General features: G+C 35.0%; 4 protein-coding genes across 11 annotated transcripts; 2 read left to right on the top strand and 2 right to left on the bottom strand.

Moving 5' to 3' along the window:
* Nucleotides 1-1,236: 1,236 nt before the first annotated feature.
* On the top strand, nucleotides 1,237-4,672 carry LOC101265625 (succinate dehydrogenase subunit 5, mitochondrial). Of its 5 annotated transcripts, none has more exons than XM_069292556.1 (5): nucleotides 1,238-1,508; nucleotides 2,437-2,747; nucleotides 2,825-3,010; nucleotides 3,125-3,206; nucleotides 4,349-4,672. In XM_069292556.1, exons 1-4 carry the CDS (start codon nucleotides 1,361-1,363, stop codon nucleotides 3,161-3,163), a joined length of 684 nt encoding a protein of 227 aa, XP_069148657.1. In that variant the 5' UTR covers nucleotides 1,238-1,360; the 3' UTR covers nucleotides 3,164-3,206; nucleotides 4,349-4,672. The 5 variants fall into 5 exon arrangements, with proteins under 5 accessions (XP_004252772.1, XP_069148657.1, XP_010314622.1 ...); XM_010316320.4 differs by having other exon boundaries at nucleotides 1,240-1,511; nucleotides 3,125-3,201; XM_010316319.4 differs by having other exon boundaries at nucleotides 1,240-1,511.
* Nucleotides 4,673-4,768: 96 nt separating this feature from the next.
* On the bottom strand, nucleotides 4,769-6,882 carry LOC104645200 (uncharacterized). Of its 2 annotated transcripts, none has more exons than NM_001365388.1 (2): nucleotides 5,454-5,790; nucleotides 4,769-5,358 (listed from the first exon to the last, which is right to left on the bottom strand). In NM_001365388.1, exons 1-2 carry the CDS (start codon nucleotides 5,610-5,612, stop codon nucleotides 4,903-4,905), a joined length of 615 nt encoding a protein of 204 aa, NP_001352317.1. In that variant the 5' UTR covers nucleotides 5,613-5,790; the 3' UTR covers nucleotides 4,769-4,902. The 2 variants fall into 2 exon arrangements, with proteins under 2 accessions (NP_001352317.1, XP_069147936.1); XM_069291835.1 differs by having other exon boundaries at nucleotides 4,786-5,355; nucleotides 5,436-6,882.
* Nucleotides 6,297-9,316, bottom strand: LOC113002605 (DNAJ heat shock N-terminal domain-containing protein). Its single transcript, NM_001365387.1, has 2 exons — nucleotides 9,188-9,316; nucleotides 6,297-6,888 (listed from the first exon to the last, which is right to left on the bottom strand). The coding sequence occupies exon 2, from the start codon at nucleotides 6,880-6,882 to the stop codon at nucleotides 6,334-6,336; it is 549 nt and encodes a 182-aa protein (NP_001352316.1). The 5' UTR covers nucleotides 6,883-6,888; nucleotides 9,188-9,316; the 3' UTR covers nucleotides 6,297-6,333.
* Nucleotides 9,317-10,807: 1,491 nt separating this feature from the next.
* Nucleotides 10,808-16,409, top strand: LOC101264803 (uncharacterized). 3 transcript variants are annotated; one of them, XR_011213233.1, is made up of 6 exons: nucleotides 10,808-11,283; nucleotides 12,093-12,221; nucleotides 12,622-12,786; nucleotides 13,333-13,638; nucleotides 14,890-14,993; nucleotides 15,064-16,409. XR_011213233.1 is itself a non-coding variant. In XM_010316315.4 (5 exons), exons 1-5 carry the CDS (start codon nucleotides 10,990-10,992, stop codon nucleotides 14,893-14,895), a joined length of 900 nt encoding a protein of 299 aa, XP_010314617.1. In that variant the 5' UTR covers nucleotides 10,808-10,989; the 3' UTR covers nucleotides 14,896-16,409. The 3 variants fall into 3 exon arrangements, 2 of the variants coding, with proteins under 2 accessions (XP_010314617.1, XP_004252769.1); XM_010316315.4 differs by having other exon boundaries at nucleotides 14,890-16,409; XM_004252721.4 differs by lacking the exons at nucleotides 14,890-14,993; nucleotides 15,064-16,409 and adding an exon at nucleotides 14,481-14,843.
* The last annotated feature ends 464 nt before the right edge of the window (nucleotides 16,410-16,873 follow it).

The raw sequence follows: 16,873 nt of genomic DNA, 5'->3' as shown, positions 1-16,873 counted from the left end.
GGTTTAATGAGCCTGAAATATCGTAGAGTCTTGATTTTTGGGGCGGAAAAAGATATTTTGAAGGATAGAAGGGCGGGCCTATTATGAAGCGTTGGGCCGGAGCGGGGCTCTCAAAAGTCCAAAGATTTGATGAAGAATTTGGCCCATTTCTTCAATAGGGAAAGGACTCATTTTCTTTAAATTTTAATTTTTTTTTTCTAATGGATTTATGAAGTATAATGTTTTTTTTCCATATATGTAATATTCTTTAGTTTATGTTTGGATAACTTGAATTTTTTTTAATTTTTTTTTGGTATTATTTTAGCACAATCTTCTTTTACAAATGTCTTAAATATGTTATTTTCTACCTCAAATAGAAACAATTCAAAAATTAAAAAAAGAGGATATAAGTTATAACCTAAGATCTAATATTAATTATGCTAATGGTTCATATTTCATTCATTCTCATTTTAATCAATCTTATATATTTGTAAGAATTGATTCATTTTATTAGAACTAAAGGGTCTTTATTAAAAAAAAAATAGTTATAAACAATAATCGTTCTTTTAGACACCTAAAAACATGACTTAATAGTCAATATAGTGATGACCGATTAAGAATGAGATATTAAATTTGAATTTTAGTGAAAAATTAAAAATAGTTCTATTTATTCAAACACTGCTGATAGGCAAGAATTATATATTTATAACTTACCTGAAAAATATTACTATAAATCATAATCAACTACTAACAGTATTTCAAATAAACACTATGAGATTATATTTTAACTCATTTTATTTACAAGTTGATATATATTTTTTTTCACTTGTCATATTTTATTTTTATTTTGATCAATACTTTTGTCACCATACAAAAGTCGAGGTCACGATGGACAGACACTCATATAACTTCAAAATGTATGTCAGGCAAAAATATAACACATACGAGATTTTCATCACAATCGATATGGAAAAAAAAAAAGCATCTATTACATTTTTAGATTCCGAAAGAAATCTCAAGTCTTCGAAAGGAAACTAAAGGCGATATTAAATGGAGAACAATGACGATTTCGAATGCAGGATCATACACAACTTCAAAAGAGAAAAACCGCTAAATTTAATTATTCGCTACGAAGATCACTCGGACTAGAATATGTATCAAAATGATAACATAATGTATTTTATAAAAAAATTTATAATTTATAATATTTTTTCGTATAATTCTCTAATATATAGATTCGAAAATTAGTCAAATTGATTAGCGCAAAACAAAAAGGGTGGGTGTGAGTGACTACAAAACTTGGGAGGAGTTGTAAAAAGTTCATTGGGACTCTTGAAAATTTTCAATCTGCTCATCAAGTAAAGCAAAAACTTACCATAAAATGCAGAAATTGAAGCTGATACGATCACTCTATCGTTCTGTATATCGCAGATCTTCAGCTTTCTCAGTTTCTACCGCCGCAGCTGCCGCCGTCAACCACCACTTCCATCGGGACCTTCATTTTTCAGCTTCTCCTAGAACCCCTTTTCGTGGTACTACCATTTTCATCTGTTTTTCTTATATTTAGTTTGGTTTTGCTTATATTCACATGTTCTTAGACATACCCAATTTGAAAGATTGTATTTTTCAGCTTCTCCTAGAACCCCTTTTCGTGTTACTTGCATTTTTACATGTTTTTCGTATATTTACTGCATATATTCCCATGTTTTTGGACATACCCAATTTGAAAGACCGTGTTTTTATTCTGCTCTAATTGGAAATGTCTTGTTATTTGACAAGTTAGAGTTTATAGTCTGAATGGATTTTGAGGATTTATATAGTAGCTGATCAGACTTGTTTGAGATTGAGACATGTCCAAATGGATGTTGAGGATTCGTACTAGTGGTGGAATCAAGACTTGTTCTGATTGCAGCAGGCATATTCTTGCCTACTACGAGTGCTAATTGAGCTTATAAAGAAGGTAGCTTTTACTAGTTTCTAAGGCAAATGAATTTCTGACAATGGTATTGTCCCACTGCAAAAACCTCAAATGAATTTCGGAGGATGACACTGTCCCACTGCAAAAACATTAGTCTTGGTAGTGTAGTGAGCATGGTTTTGGTAAATGTTTCATTTTACTCACCCTGTCATCGGTATGGGCATGTGTAAATGTACTAATGCTGGCTCCTTGGTTGGATTCTGGAGAACAATCGAACATTACTTAGATTGAGGGCTAAAACAAACTATTTAGGATTTTAATTGAGTAGAAAGGTCCTCAATCATTACGTTTTCCAACAAACTATTTAGGATTTTAATTGAGTAGAAAGGTCCTCAATGATTACGTTTTCCTTAACAAGTTCTGTATCTGCTAATCATGAAGCAGCTTAATGATCATATGTGGAGGTAGATGGTACTGCTTTTAATTTTTTTGGTCTTACTTCAATAATGCGAAACTAAATGGATTTTTCTACACTCTAGAATTGCGACATCCTTTGACAAAGGCAATAGGAAGCACACGTTCTTTTAGTGAGGATGTGACCGACATGCCTGACATAGAAGATTTGGAGATCAAACGAGCTTTTAAGGACTTGATGGCTGCAAGCTGGGATGAGCTCCCAAATGCAGTTGTTGGTGATGCAGAGAATGCATTGACAAAAAGTACTGATGACAAAGCTGGTCAGGAAGCCTTGATTAATGTTTTCCGTGCAGCAGAGGCAGTGGAGGAGTTCACAGGAATTCTCACATCTCTGAAAATGGAGATGGATGACGCGATTGGTTTAAGTGGTGAGGTAAGTGGAGTTTAAAACTAGGGACTTCGTTCATATTTTCTCAAAATCTTGCTGTTAGATTATTTATATTGTTGCAGAATGTGAAGCCTATGTCAAAAGAATTCTCTGAAGCATTCCAAACAATACTTCAACGTTACAACACTTACTTAAGTGCTTTTGGGTTAGAAGAGGTATACTTGAAGAAGAAAGTGGAGATGGAACTAGGGACAAAGATGATACACTTGAAAATGAGATGCAGTGGCCTTGATTCCGAATGGGGAAAGGTACAATCTACATTTCAGCAAAGTTGGTTCCACATATTTCATTTTTTCTATGAATAGGTTATGATTTCATCACAAGCAATACCTGCAACCCAAATTACTTTTCTCTTGTATTAGGGCATTAAAGTGGCAGAGGGAGAGGAGAGGACACTCTGAGTAATTTAAGAAAGTCAAATAATTCTTCTAAATTTGTGGTCAAGTAATCCTTTTCATTTACCTTTTGGTTTGTTTCAAAAAATTGATAGTCAAACTTTTATTCTGTATTAGCCTTTTATGATTCATCCTCTGTGCCTTCAAATTATGTTCTGCGTATGAAGTTACTGTCCAATAATTAGTTTAGAAACCTCTGCCAACTTGAGATTATATTTTGATAGAGTGGGGTTCAGTTTCTTCTGGAAAATTAATTTCTCTATTGTTCTTACGCTTAGTCTATTGACCATTCATTTTTCAAAACCTTCCAAATTTGTGTTGCATTTCACTATTCTAACTAGTTCTGCAATTCCTGAACCCTGGCCAAAAACTTATTTTTATCAGATTATAACTTTTTTTATGTAGAATACATTAAGTATTTTGTTGTGATACAAAATTTACCATTCTGATGGAAATAAACTAATTGAAGGGGAGCCTAGGAGCAATGGTAAAGTTGTTTCCGTGTGACCAATAGGTCACGGGTTTGAGCTGTGGAAGTTCTCATTAATGCTTGCAGTAGGGTAGGGTATCTACATTACATCCCTTGGTGTGCGGTCCATCCTGGCGCCTTGCATGAACGTGGAATGCTTTTTCCACCGGATTACCCTTTTTAAATGGAAATAAACTAATGTGGTTGTAAATTTTGATTTTATTCACTTTCTTGCAATAGATGTTTCAAATACAAACTTCCATCATACGTCCTTGAGTACCACTAATGAAAATGTTTCTACAAAATACAATATACGATATGGGATCTCTTAAAGATATTACTGTTAAGAGTCCCACATCAGTAGGTTTAGGAAATTTGGTTGCTTTTTATGGTCTTGAACAATTCTCATCTTTTGAACGCTTTTGGGATTAAGTTAGGCCCAATGTCCACTTTTTTTGTCATGGTATCAGCGTGCCCATCCCAATTCATTGTTTTACCCATCTTAGGCCTCCATTTTATATTGGTAACGCTCCAGATGTTTAGTCCTGGTCACGCGTCTCATATCAGTGCGTTTTAGGAAGTCGGTCTCTTTATATGGTATTGGGTAATCCTCATCTCTTAAGCTAGCCTTTTGGTTTGAGTTATGTGCAATGTCTATTTCGTTATCAATTACTTTTTATGAGGATTTGTTCTCATAGTGATTTCTGGCTTTCTTACTCCAGGTTACAGTACTTGGGACTTCAGGACTGGCTGGTTCCTATGTTGAGCAAAGAGCATAAGCCTTCAATGATGGCTGAAAAGTCAGAAGTGTTTTCGCCTTCAAGTCACTTACGTAACATTTTCCTGGAAAAAGAAAAGGAAGTTTTAGATAATACAGGATGATATTGATGTGATCCGTTAAATTGCACTCTTCTTTCGCAAGTTTTATAATGTGATAGCAGCAATATGTAGTTGATACTAATCCTAATAACTTCTTCAAGGAGACAGTTTCCTGAGTATTCAGAATGAGAGTGTTTTATGTCAATTGATTCCGGTTTACTGATGAATTTGGCGCTGTGATTTAATTTTTCTTGATTGATTATTGGACATGACACTGTGTGGTAGTAGTCAGTTCACTTTTATCTCTTTTGTGTTCACTTGAACAAACTGATTGTAGCCATTATTGAAGAACATAGTTCATGCTTCATACATAAAACATACGATCAAGCATCCTTATGCTATGGAAAATGTAAAATTGCTTCACAGAATAGAGGTAATTGCTTTGAAATGCTAACTGTCAGTGCATCTTAACCATACTAGCACTCTTACGCCATGACCAAGAATCAGATGGTGATTTTGGCAAAGGTGGAAGTAACAAGGCTTTTCGGTATAGACCAAATGGCCATCCTTCACAGTCAGATAATTCTTGAATAACAGAATGCCTCCTGAGATCTTGGAAGTCAATACTGTCTAAGCTTGATGATCGAGAAAAGACCGTCTTAGCTGTGACAAATGCCTCAAAGCTTGTAGCACTGGAGCAGGGAGAAAGACGACTAGCAACAGAGTAAAAATCTTCCCTTTCTTCTGTTTCTTGATCTTCATTGTCCTCCTCTTTTTGTCTGAGTCTTGCAGAGATGAATAAGTCTCCTGTTGTCGGAGAGAAAGCCCAGGTAAACTTGTCAGTTGTGATGGCTGTCTTTCTTCTGCATTTCAACTCCATGTATTGACTTATCACTGCTGATATAAATACCTGCTGATAAAACCGCGAAACAGTTTTCAGAAAAATATGAGAAAATCAGCAGTTAATAGCATTGAACTTGGTAGAATTACATGGCTTTAACTGAGTACTTCATCATCGTAGTCACAACTCGGATCATCTTCTTCTGGACTTGAATGTGATCTTTTCCTGAAAGAATGGCAGTTTGCAAAAGCATCCTTGACAGTTGACACAAGTAATTTGAATCTCTTAGAATGATTTGGTGACTCTTGATTAAGACAAAAGCCCATGTTTTTTTAGAAGTGTTACTGATATTTCTTGATGAGAGTTTGCAGGTTCAAAGTTCCGCAATGTTAGTCATCGATCTTCTGATTTCCCATTTGAAACTTCTGCTTGAAAGTGGCTTTTTCTATCTTGAAAATATGAGGCTTTTAATCTTTTTAAGGTGAAGACTTGAGCAAAAGGAACCTGTAAGGTATTTTCTGAAGCTAAAGCAATGGACTTCTGAATTTCTTGTTGCATACAAGTAAACTTGGTGTTTCTTATTCATGAGCAAGATGCTAAATTTGTGGTGAATTGCTTTCACTTTAGCCTTAAGTTAAGGGTAGAAAAGATGACATTGTACCAAATAATGACCACTTGCAGTAGCAGGTCCTTTTTATATTTCTTGACTTGAAGATGATACACAAGACTATAAAGTGACTTTGAGCAAAAATGTTGGTTTGGTTAAAAGTCAATATGGCCTTTTCTTTTCCATCCCAGAATGGCCACTTTTGATAACTTCCCCCTACAGAGGAGTAAAAGAGTTGAGGGTAACGCGTGAAAATCTGAAGAGAGCTAAAAAGCGTTGTTTAAAGAGTAAAAGCTAATAAAATAGTATAGTAACCAAGGGGAAAAAAAGACAAAACAAATTTTGTATTTCCTTCTTTTTTTTTTTTTTGTCTTGTCATTTCAATTTCCAACAAATTAGCAAAAATATTATAGAGAATAGTGTCTCCAACACAGTTACAATTACAAGTGAACATCTATGGGAAGCCTAGAATTACCATTGATCAGTAAGCGGACTTTAAGAGAGCAAGATCCACAAGGAAGCACAACAGATGTTGGCAACGATTTAGACGTTAGCAAAGATACCATTTCCCCGTCTCTTGATATTGAACAACCTGTTTGTGCCAATTCAAACGAATCGATGAAATAGTAGTCACCACATCTACAAGGATACGAAAGCTCTATAATATCACCAGAATCTTGAACTGTAAGGTCATCTAAGCTGACATCTTCAGATATTGCTGCATCCTGTCTTAAAGTTAGCAATTCAGCGTCATAAAGTGCACGTGACCTGGGGTTGCCAATGGTTTCCCAGGCTCTCTGTATATCCAAAAATTTGTTCTCTGTTAGAGATTCAGAACTGGATGTTTCTGATGCATTTTGTTGCTTGTCTGGATGAAAACAAAGTATGGCTGAACGATAGGCTTTACGGACTTCTTCCAAATTTGCATCTTCTTTCACACCTAGGATCTCATAGTGGGTTTTATGAAATAAGTTGCTACTTGAAATCATGGCTCCCTATATCAAGAAAATCTTAACTTCAAATACACACCAAGAAGAAAAACAAAATTACGAGTGGATCGATCTTGAATACAATTCAGTTCCTTTCTTTCATTTTTCTCCTGGACAAGTATCAAGATGTGCTTACAAAAGACTTCATTAACAAAGTTCAAAAGAATATAACAAAAAGAAGTCTATTCTTCTGCAATTTGGGATCATTCCTCTTATTGAGCTGCAGGACCTTGAATTTTACTTTATCTCTGTCATTCTTCAATATGACCTATTACTCAACTCGCTCCTAACCACAATCCCGAATTACCCCCCCCCCCCCACCCACACAAAAACAAAGAAAAGGAGAGGAAGAGAGAGGCAATAAGCTTAGAAACTGAAAGAAGCATGATTATCAAACCCGTTCTCTAAGTTACAATGGAACCCCTTCACTTGTGGCCTGCTTAAACAGAAAACTATCAAAATGCACCGATGAAATGCAAGCAAGGTACAGAAAAATGAAGCACCAAGCAACATAGATGTTGCAAATCAGATTGGGAGTGGTTAATGGCAGACATCAGAAACAGTTGTCTTGCATATAGCCCTGCAGAAGTAAATGTTCTGTCTTAACTGTACATCTTAAAATACTAGACTTAATTTCTTGTAAGTACAATTTCTGCATGTGAAGTAATGGATCTAGAGAAGGACTCAACAATCATGGAAAATAGATCCAGAAAGAGATCAACAGAGCTGTGCAGAATATAGATTCCTGATCATTTCAAAGCTTGACTTCCTTAACTCTTAGAATAAACTAGAGTGGCATGAATTGCTGTGGCAACTCCTTTGCTTCCATCATCCTAGAGAGTTAACTGTCAATACTGCCATTCAGTGACAAAACTAATGGCACCTAGTTCGATCCTCTAAAGATGCAAAAGTAGAGACTATCGGCCCCTGGTTTACACAAGATTATAGGTTCACATAGATCTTCTTCCTCCTACAACGTTGCCAGCAGCCAATGATGGATTAGCCTCCCAATCAAGGAGTCAACTTCTTTTGCCAGTAGAATTCCAATCTGACCACCTCAGTTTACAACCACATAGTCAACAGAACACATCCCATTTCTTTTCACTTAGCAGGGAATCTTTCTCTGCTTATAATTTGCATTTGTTAGTGTCTGGACTTCAGTATGTCCATGGATCTAAGAGCAATAGATCTAGTTTCACTACTGTGACCGAGAGACATTTTCACCCCCCCTAAGTTTAATATTTAAGCTAAAATGGCGTCCCTCAACAACGTCAAAGAGAAGAAACAACATATGCCCAATAGGATAGAGTCAACAAAACTTAATCTACATCCTTACCCGAGCAACCATATAATCCGTAAAATTGCTACATTTAGTGGTTGATTAGCAAGCACTAATGCTCATATCTAAGACCTAGCCAGAAATTTCCCAAAGCCTATCACTCTAGGCACCTGAGAACACTTACAGGGAAATAGTCAGGTATCAATTGGAGAAAGGTCAGCAGCAGCAATTTGCTACCACTTTACTGTCAACTTATGTTTTTTATTCTCAGTGTTTGTAAAGTAATTGCCAACTTGTGGAAAATGTGATAACGACACATCACAAAAAAAGGAAGATAAGCAGAGGGGATCGACTGGCTCTCCCATCTAAGTCTGAAGGTGATCACACCAGTCACTGAACAAGACTCGAGCATAAATATTTCTAACAGCTGCGTATGATAGGTAGTGATACTCGTCATCATAAATAAATTATGGAAGTTGAGCCAAGCAACACACTAGTCAAACAAGGCAACATATAATACATGTATTCACATACTTCTCTTATTCTAATTTTGTATCGAGTAAAACCGGTTAAGTCATAATCTTCTTTTAGCAATTTCATCAAACACATAGAGGGCATAGATTTTACTAAAAATTTCTCCTTTACCAACTAAGCCTTAACTTACCTCAAAGCTTTAGCTCAAAACTACTTCTCCCAGTTCTCCAAAGTATTCAACAACACATAATCTACAAATACCAATCTGGACTTTATTATCATTATATTATATATATACATATCCATACAAGTCCCAAAATAAACCCATTTAGGCTAACAATTTGATTCTACAACTCATACTCATAATAAATTCCATACTTCTCAACCAATTCATAGCCTAAAGCTTCTTCTTTACCAACTCAACAATGGTGAAAATTGATTAGCTCAATCCCCTAACTAAAAAAAAAAGTGTTTGTAGCTTGAGAATTCACCCAATAATACCCATTTTATCATTATAATTGAACAAAAAAATAACAAAAATCAAGAAATTACCTTGCTGAAAAGACTTAGAAATTTTCTTCTTTAAAGATTGAATCTTTGAAAAAAATAGTAGAACAATATTCTGCAATTTTTTGCCGCTTATTTGCCGTTTTCTTCGTATAACTTGTGTTTGATAATTCATACCTATTAGGCTGGTCGGGTCTAATTTTCACGTGTCTCGATTTCAAATCTTAAATTGTCGAAAAAAATAATTCATGATTTTAAATTGTGATTTTATTTTAATTGATATATAAATTGGCTTAACATTTTATGTAAAAATATTTATATGTATATTATTTTAAATTTTATAAAACAAGCCCATAATATTCATATAATGTGAAAATGATTATAAAAGAATAATTATTTATTATTATTAGTTAGTGATTTTTTTAAGGGCAACGTTCACGTATAGCAAACAAAAAATTCATTTTTGTACGCTATAGCAAACTTTGCATAATTGCGCTCCATAGCAAACATAAAACTGTATAATTTGCTATACATATACAATTGTATAATTCGCTGACCTAAATTGTATAATTCGCTACAATTGTATAATTTGTTTTGCATACAGTTGAATCGAATTAAAATGTATGTATATTGCATAATTATAAGTGTATAGCAAGAAGATATATGTTTTTCTCGCTTTATACAAAAACACAAACACAATATATACACTTCTGTTGTATAAAGCTAGAGAAAATTGTATTTCACTGCAATTGTATAATTCGCAATGTATAATTCGTTGGCCTTTTTCTCTGCAATATTTGAAGTAAAATGTTTGTAAATTGTATAATTAAGTGTATGACACGAATATATACATTTTTGCATGTGTATGTACAATTTTCTCTCGCTTTATACAAAACAGAAACAAAATTATACACTTCTGTGTATAAAGCGAGAGAGGCGAGCGAGATTTTTGGGAGAGAGACGCTGACCAATTTTAGCTAATGTTTGCTATGGAACACAATTAAATCAAACCCTAGCTATTCAATTTAATTTAGGTTATTAGTTTGCTATTATATATAACTTTCCCTTTTTTTAATAATCGATACAAGTTGTGGTGCATTATTGAAACTATTTCATCCTTTAACTAGAGGTTCAAATTAGACTCTTAGGTATAGAAATTTTTTTTGTTAGGAGTGTTACTTTCAAATGGGTATTGTAGTAACATATTAAAATTCGCAAGTAAAAAATTTGACGAGAGTAGAATATACGTAAATTTTATCTAGTCCGCTACTTCACTTCACAGAGGTAGAAAGGCGATTTAAGTGCAACAAATCGTCAGAGGCAGAATCAGAATTTTCAATAAGGGAGTCCAAAATTCGTAGAAACAAATAGCCGAATGGTGGTTCAACATCTACTATATATGCATATAAACTTATTTTAAACTATGGATAAATAATATAATTTTCCGCCCCTTCATACAAGGTAGCTCCACCCCTGCAAATCGTGATACTACCCTACCTTCTATTCTTCTACACCACACTCTTCCACCTCGAGTCATGTCCTCAATTACGTAAAATTGTATCATATCCTGTTTGGTCACCTCTTTCCGATACTTCTTCAACTTACCTTTTATCTTTCCTCGTGTCTTTTATACACAACTTCGACTCCTCTGTCAATTCTTCCTTCGTTAGAGTGTGCGCGTCTATATATCTCATCTTCACATATCTACTTTATTCCGAATATCTTCATTTCTAAATCTTGCTTAGTCAATCTTAATATCCTACATTAGTATATCTACATAATGAAGGTTCCATTACCAAAATTAGACACCTCTTACCGTTGACTAAAAAGAGCAAGGTGAAGTGAAAATGAAGAAGAAAGTGGTATTGGTAACCGGCGCTTCCGGTTACCTCGGTGGACGTCTCTGCCGTGAGTTATTCAACGCCGGCCACCATGTTAAAGCCTTCGTCCGCCGTACAAGCGACCTTTCTTCTCTACCTCCACCAACTGACGGCGGAAGTAGCGGCGGAACCCTAGAGCTTGTGTTCGGAGATGTTACCGATTATCAATCACTCCTCCAGGCTTGCTCCGGTTGCCAAATAATTTTTCATGCTGCTGCATTAGTCGAGCCATGGCTTCCAGATCCATCTAGATTCATCTCCGTAAGTACAATAATCCTTTCGCTTAAAGGAAAACACTGTGATAGCATCCGTTCACTTTTATTTGTCATATTTACTCCAATTAATTTATATTCAGAGCTAAATTGAGTTAGATTAATTCGTGTTTTAAATTTTAAATTTAGATGTTGGAGAACTATATGGAAAATATAGTATGTTTCCATCCTTCTTCTTATATTACTTAAATGATATATGATGAAAAATTACGTCTTCAAATATTGGTCGAAGTCTATATAGTTGAACGGTTGTGAATCGAAACGTGACAAGTAAAAGTGAACGAAGAGATTTTGAGTGTTAAAAAGAAACGGTTGGGGAAGTTTTTTTTAAATAATTTTGAGTATTGTATTAATTGATGGTGGAACGATAGGCTATAAGGATAGCCTTTTTGTGGTATTTTTGAGTATTAAATGATATTGGATACTTTAGTACTCTAGTGATAGAGTATAGTGTTTATTGAATTAAATGATGAGGAGAAAGATTTGGAAAATTAAAAAAGGATAAATATATCTTGAACTATTACAAATCATACGCCAATACCCTCCAATTTTAAGAAGACGACCAATTCTAGGTGATTTCATCCCATCTGTTATAGCCTTGATGGACAAAGTTATCTGATACCTATTGTTAGTGGGAGGTGGTAGGTATCTCGTGGATTTAATCGCGGCATCTTGCCCGGACACAAGGTTGTCAAAAAAAGAAATTCCAATTTTCTGCTAAATGAAATGTTCTCTTTGTTTCTGCTTTTAAGTAATTATATCTGCTTTGGACTTGATGTTGTTTCCACTGCATTGTAGGTCAATGTTGGAGGCTTGAAGAATGTGTTGCAAGCTTATAAAGAAACTGGAACTATAGAGAAAATTGTTTACACATCATCGTTTTTTGCCTTGGGATCAACCGATGGATATGTTGCTGATGAAACTCAGGTATGAAAGCTAATTGTGACTGTGTTACAGATGTAAAATGAATAAATGTATTCCCTCTTTTACAATATAAGCTTTAGATGAGACGGTTCATGTGTCGTAGCAAGCAAATATCTTGTGTTTGGGTTACTGATAAACTAATATAAGTCCAAGAAAAAGCGTTAGACCCGGACGGTAGTAGGCAAGCTACATACCTAAACTTTATAAATTTTCTCATGTTTTTGAAGTTTGAGCTTTTTATATATGAGGCAATTCACAAAATACATACCTAAAATAAGTAAACGTTCTCATGTTTTGACAGTTTGAGTTTTAGATGAGGCAATTCAAACAATTTAAATGACATATTTAATATGTTTAGATGGGCTTTTGTCGTAGAAGTTTGATTAAATATTATCAAATTCAGATTCATTCTGGGAAATTCTTCTGTACGGAGTATGAGAAATCAAAAGCTTTTGCTGATAAGGTTGCATTAGATGCTGCGTCTGAAGGAATGCCAATAGTGCCTGTTTATCCAGGAGTCATTTATGGTCCCGGGAAGGTCACGGCTGGAAATGTCGTTGCCCGTATGGTACATATTTCAACCTTCTTCCTCCTTTTATGGCTGAAAGTGTTATTGCCTGTATGGTAAATCGTTTTAATGTTATGGATTTGGTCATAGCTGCATTGGCAATGCTCTTGTAGTTCGATTAAAATCTATTACATGTTCTATCATTTCATGCATAATGACTTCTTTTTCCGAAGACTAAAGGATGTTCAATGATGCCAAAATTATCATTCTATAAGAGGGTTGGTTTATAAGTTTTTTGCTTTCCCTAGAATTAACAAATAATCATTTTCTTTTAACTACTCTGGCTGTAAGTGAACGAAAGAAGAGAAATAATCAAAAAACGGCTAAAATTAAGTTGCCACAATCAAAAAATTGAGGGACTCTGTGTCTCACCTTGCCTTTCGATACATTACCTGTTGATGCAAGATAGAGAAAATAGTGCTTAAGGTCAATGCTCAGCTTTCAACCGTAGGATTTTAACAATTTTATTAATTAGTTTCGGTAATATAATTTGTCAAACACAAGAAATTTATGTGGTATTGAGTTTAAACATATTTCTTTTTTCAGCTAATTGAACGCTTTAATGGGCGTTTACCTGGTTACATTGGCCAAGCAAATGACAGGTTTTCTTTTAGCCATGTTGATGATGTGGTTGATGGGCATATTGCAGCTATGGACAAAGGCAAACCTGGCAAAAGATATCTTCTAACAGGGGAGAATGCGTCCTTTAAGGAGGTTTTCGACATAGCTGCCATGGTCACTCAGACAAAGAGACCTTCGTTTGGTATCCCCCTACTTATTATTGAAGCTTATGGCTGGATATCAGTTCTTTTCTCCAAATTTACCGGAAAGCTTCCTCTAATCAGTCCTCCGGTAAGCAACAGATTGATACTTCAAGATTTTATTTGTTATACTGTTTTTTCTTAGGGGAGTATGCCTTAAGTTGTTTGAGAATCAAGACCAAATATTGTTAGCAAAAGAGTGAATTTGTTTATTGCGGCAATATCAGAATGATAGATACATAGGGCTTAGCTTTCTTTTCTATTTTTCTTTAAGGTTCCGGCCAAATTAATTCTTGAAATTCAAGTTTGAATGGCTGCATTGTTGCTCGTCTCCACTCCACCTTCTTAAATTGCTACAGATCTGTTACTCTGATGTGGATAGCAGTTCCTTCACATTTGGCTCTAAAGCGTGACAAATTGTTTCCTTAAGCATATATCTAGTAGACCTTTTTCATTTTTGTAGCTTATAGTTTGGGAGTATTACTTATTGAAAAAAGTACAGGACTAATATCATGTATCTGATTTATATGTATGACAACCATCATTATGTTGCATATTTCTGATTCCTTATTTCTCAAACTAAACTCACTACTTCAGGACTCTGTATTTGCATAACTAAGGCAGTACATGTGTCTCTTTGCTCGGTCTTCCTTTTCAAAACGTTTACGACTCAACAAGCTGCTTAAAGATGTAGTATTTGCTGCACCAAACTAAAATAGACAATGATGCTTGCAGTTAGTACATAAGCAGGGCAAATTTTTTCACCCGTCACAAAAACAGATGATGAATTTGAAGGCTTTTTACATATTCAATGCGTTGTAGTTTTGGCTGACCTACATTTCTTTCTTTTACCTCCCCACTTCCCCTTTTTATACCTGTTAGCTTTCGTTAGAACTTGATTCTTATCGTCTCTTTATACATCAACTTGAACAGACTGTTTGCGTGCTTAGACATCAGTGGGCTTATTCATGTAATAAGGCAAAGTCAGAACTGGATTACCACCCAAGAACCTTGAAAGAAGGTCTGTCCGAGGTGCTTCCCTGGTTAAAGAACTTGGGAATGATCAAGTACTGACATGTAATATTTTTCGAGAATGTATGGTGTTTCAGTACTGTGTACATTACACTTATGATGACTGTGATCACACATTGTTTAATAACCAGTGTTGATCACATTTTGTCGAGCTACTGTTCTGGTGCTAAAACCAGGTTTTCCGCCTCATAGATCCTTGTATATGTGTACCTTGAAGATTTCATCTTAATTGAAGTATTATCAATATGAATTCGGGCCGGATAAGTCTGTTATGGTGGTGGGCTTCCTACTGAAACCTTTTCATTTCCAGGGCTAAAGCTCGAACCTCTAATTGAGGGTTGAAGGGATCATTTCAGTCGTCCCAGCACATCTCACGATCATTACAAGTGTCGTACTGCTTCTGTTATTTGACAGGTAAAAACCTTACTCGAAATTTTACATGTTTGGTACATGTTGCTAGCCAACTTAACTTAATTGTATACAGATTTTGTAGACTGATTGTGGACAGCATAAAACTCAAATTTGAACTGCATTAATGCAGAAATATACTCTAGAGCTGGACTGCTAGAATATAAACATTGTGATAGTACAAAACAAGAAGAACAAAAAATTGATACTATAGTTATGAATTGGCAAAGATTTGTCACTCCTAAAGAGAAGTGTCATACATATGATAAATCACCTTGCTACTACCATCAAGGGGTGTGGTGGAATGTTGTAGGCTTGGACATGTTCACCCTTTAACCAGGGATCTCGTGTTCGAACTTTGGTGATGACGCTTATCCTTTAATGTGCGTTACGTGAAATTGGACTAATTGGGCCATGACTAGTAAATGCAGATATCAGATGGTTATATTATAAGAGAAAATTTTAGAGTTTCCTATCATAGAGAAATATACACTTAGATATGTGTATTATTGCCATCAGATATTCTAAAATAGGGAGAAAAGGCGAGTGAGATTTTATTATGTATCTCAGATACATGTGAATCACACTATATACACATTATACATATTATACATGTCTCTGGTGTGATTCACATGTACCTGGGATACTAGATATATAGGAATGTGGCGAGTACGATGCGAGGGAGGCGACCGAGATTTGTTATGTATACCGGATACATGCGAATCCACTTGGATAAAATGTATCTGGAACAAATATGACCTCATGTATCTGAGATATATGTATCTGGACCTATTTGAACGTATCGGGAAGCACCAAAAACTGATAAGATACGTAATATTGCAAACTAGAGTCTATCTAAGTAATTAGCTCCTAAGTTTCCCATTATACACCTTGCTACTACCATCAAGAGGTGTGGTTACATGTCCGGATGTCTCAAGTTCGAACTTAGGCGATGACCTTATCGTTTAACTTGCCCTACACGGTGAGAAATCGGAGTAGTCGGATCATTACGAGTGGATACCAGATACAAGATAGCTGTGCTGACATGCTACTTCCCTTTCGAATTGGTCAACATTGGGACCAAATTTTCTTTCTTGTGGCTGCAAAGCTTGAAGTGAAATTGTTCCAGAACAAGAATTGCCTTGAGTTTGTTTGGTTTTATCCTTAAAAACCAAAGACACAAAAGTCTCTATTTCTTCTTGTGTCAACTTCTTAATGTGGAAGTATCAATGAACAGCTGTTTTGTGTTTTTTGTCTCACCCTTTTGTCTCTTAGAATTTGGAATACCTTTAGGCTTTAATTGTTACTATTGACAACTCTTTGATTTGTGTTTCCATATCCATCCATTGAAGCTAGAAAATTGACACATCATATGTATTTTTTCATAAATTAATGAATTGTTAACATTTTAAAATCATTTAATTATTCATGTGTTATGTTAAATTTGTATCGTTGCATCATATTTTAGGATGTGATGTTTCGAAAGTAGTCTAAATATTGGATGAGTTTTAAAGTTGTCTACACATTTGAATTGATAAACTTAATATATGGTTTAGCAAAGTGAATCAGAATCATCTATAGAGATTAAAAGATGATATTATACAACAATAAAATATTTGGTGTAATTTCATAAGTAGGATATAAAACAGATCGAACGTAGTATACCGACTCTATCCCTATCTTAATGATGTAGAGGCATCGTTTTTCCATTAAAAGATGATATTCTCTGAAAAAATAATACTGCAAGTAGTATTTTTTTTTAATGACAAGGGAAACCCCAATCTCTGTCCCTTGGGTGTGCGCAACGTAAACTCTCGCTTCTATATAAGCTCACAAACCACATAAGAGAGGTAACCCAAACCAGATAAGCATGGTGTGATGAGCTC

This window comes from Solanum lycopersicum, chromosome 12 (genome assembly GCF_036512215.1).
Source record: "Solanum lycopersicum chromosome 12, SLM_r2.1".
In the NCBI taxonomy this organism is placed as follows: domain Eukaryota; kingdom Viridiplantae; phylum Streptophyta; class Magnoliopsida; order Solanales; family Solanaceae; genus Solanum; species Solanum lycopersicum.
This window is presented reverse-complemented; position numbering and strand designations above follow the sequence as displayed.

Bases quoted from the DNA above. Each gene is read 5' to 3' on its own strand.
- LOC101265625 (XM_004252724.5), top strand. From the start codon at position 1,361: ATGCAGAAATTGAAGCTGATACGATCACTCTATCGTTCTGTATATCGC. The intron at 1,512-2,436 runs GTACTACCATTT...TCTACACTCTAG, and splicing joins TCCTAGAACCCCTTTTCGTG to AATTGCGACATCCTTTGACA. The intron at 3,011-4,348 runs GTACAATCTACA...TTCTTACTCCAG, and splicing joins TTGATTCCGAATGGGGAAAG to GTTACAGTACTTGGGACTTC.
- LOC104645200 (NM_001365388.1), bottom strand. From the start codon at position 5,612: ATGGGCTTTTGTCTTAATCAAGAGTCACCAAATCATTCTAAGAGATTC. The intron at 5,359-5,453 runs GTACTCAGTTAA...CGGTTTTATCAG, and splicing joins GTTGTGACTACGATGATGAA to CAGGTATTTATATCAGCAGT.
- LOC113002605 (NM_001365387.1), bottom strand. From the start codon at position 6,882: ATGATTTCAAGTAGCAACTTATTTCATAAAACCCACTATGAGATCCTA.
- LOC101264803 (XM_004252721.4), top strand. From the start codon at position 10,990: ATGAAGAAGAAAGTGGTATTGGTAACCGGCGCTTCCGGTTACCTCGGT. The intron at 11,284-12,092 runs GTAAGTACAATA...ACTGCATTGTAG, and splicing joins ATCCATCTAGATTCATCTCC to GTCAATGTTGGAGGCTTGAA. The intron at 12,787-13,332 runs GTACATATTTCA...TTCTTTTTTCAG, and splicing joins GAAATGTCGTTGCCCGTATG to CTAATTGAACGCTTTAATGG.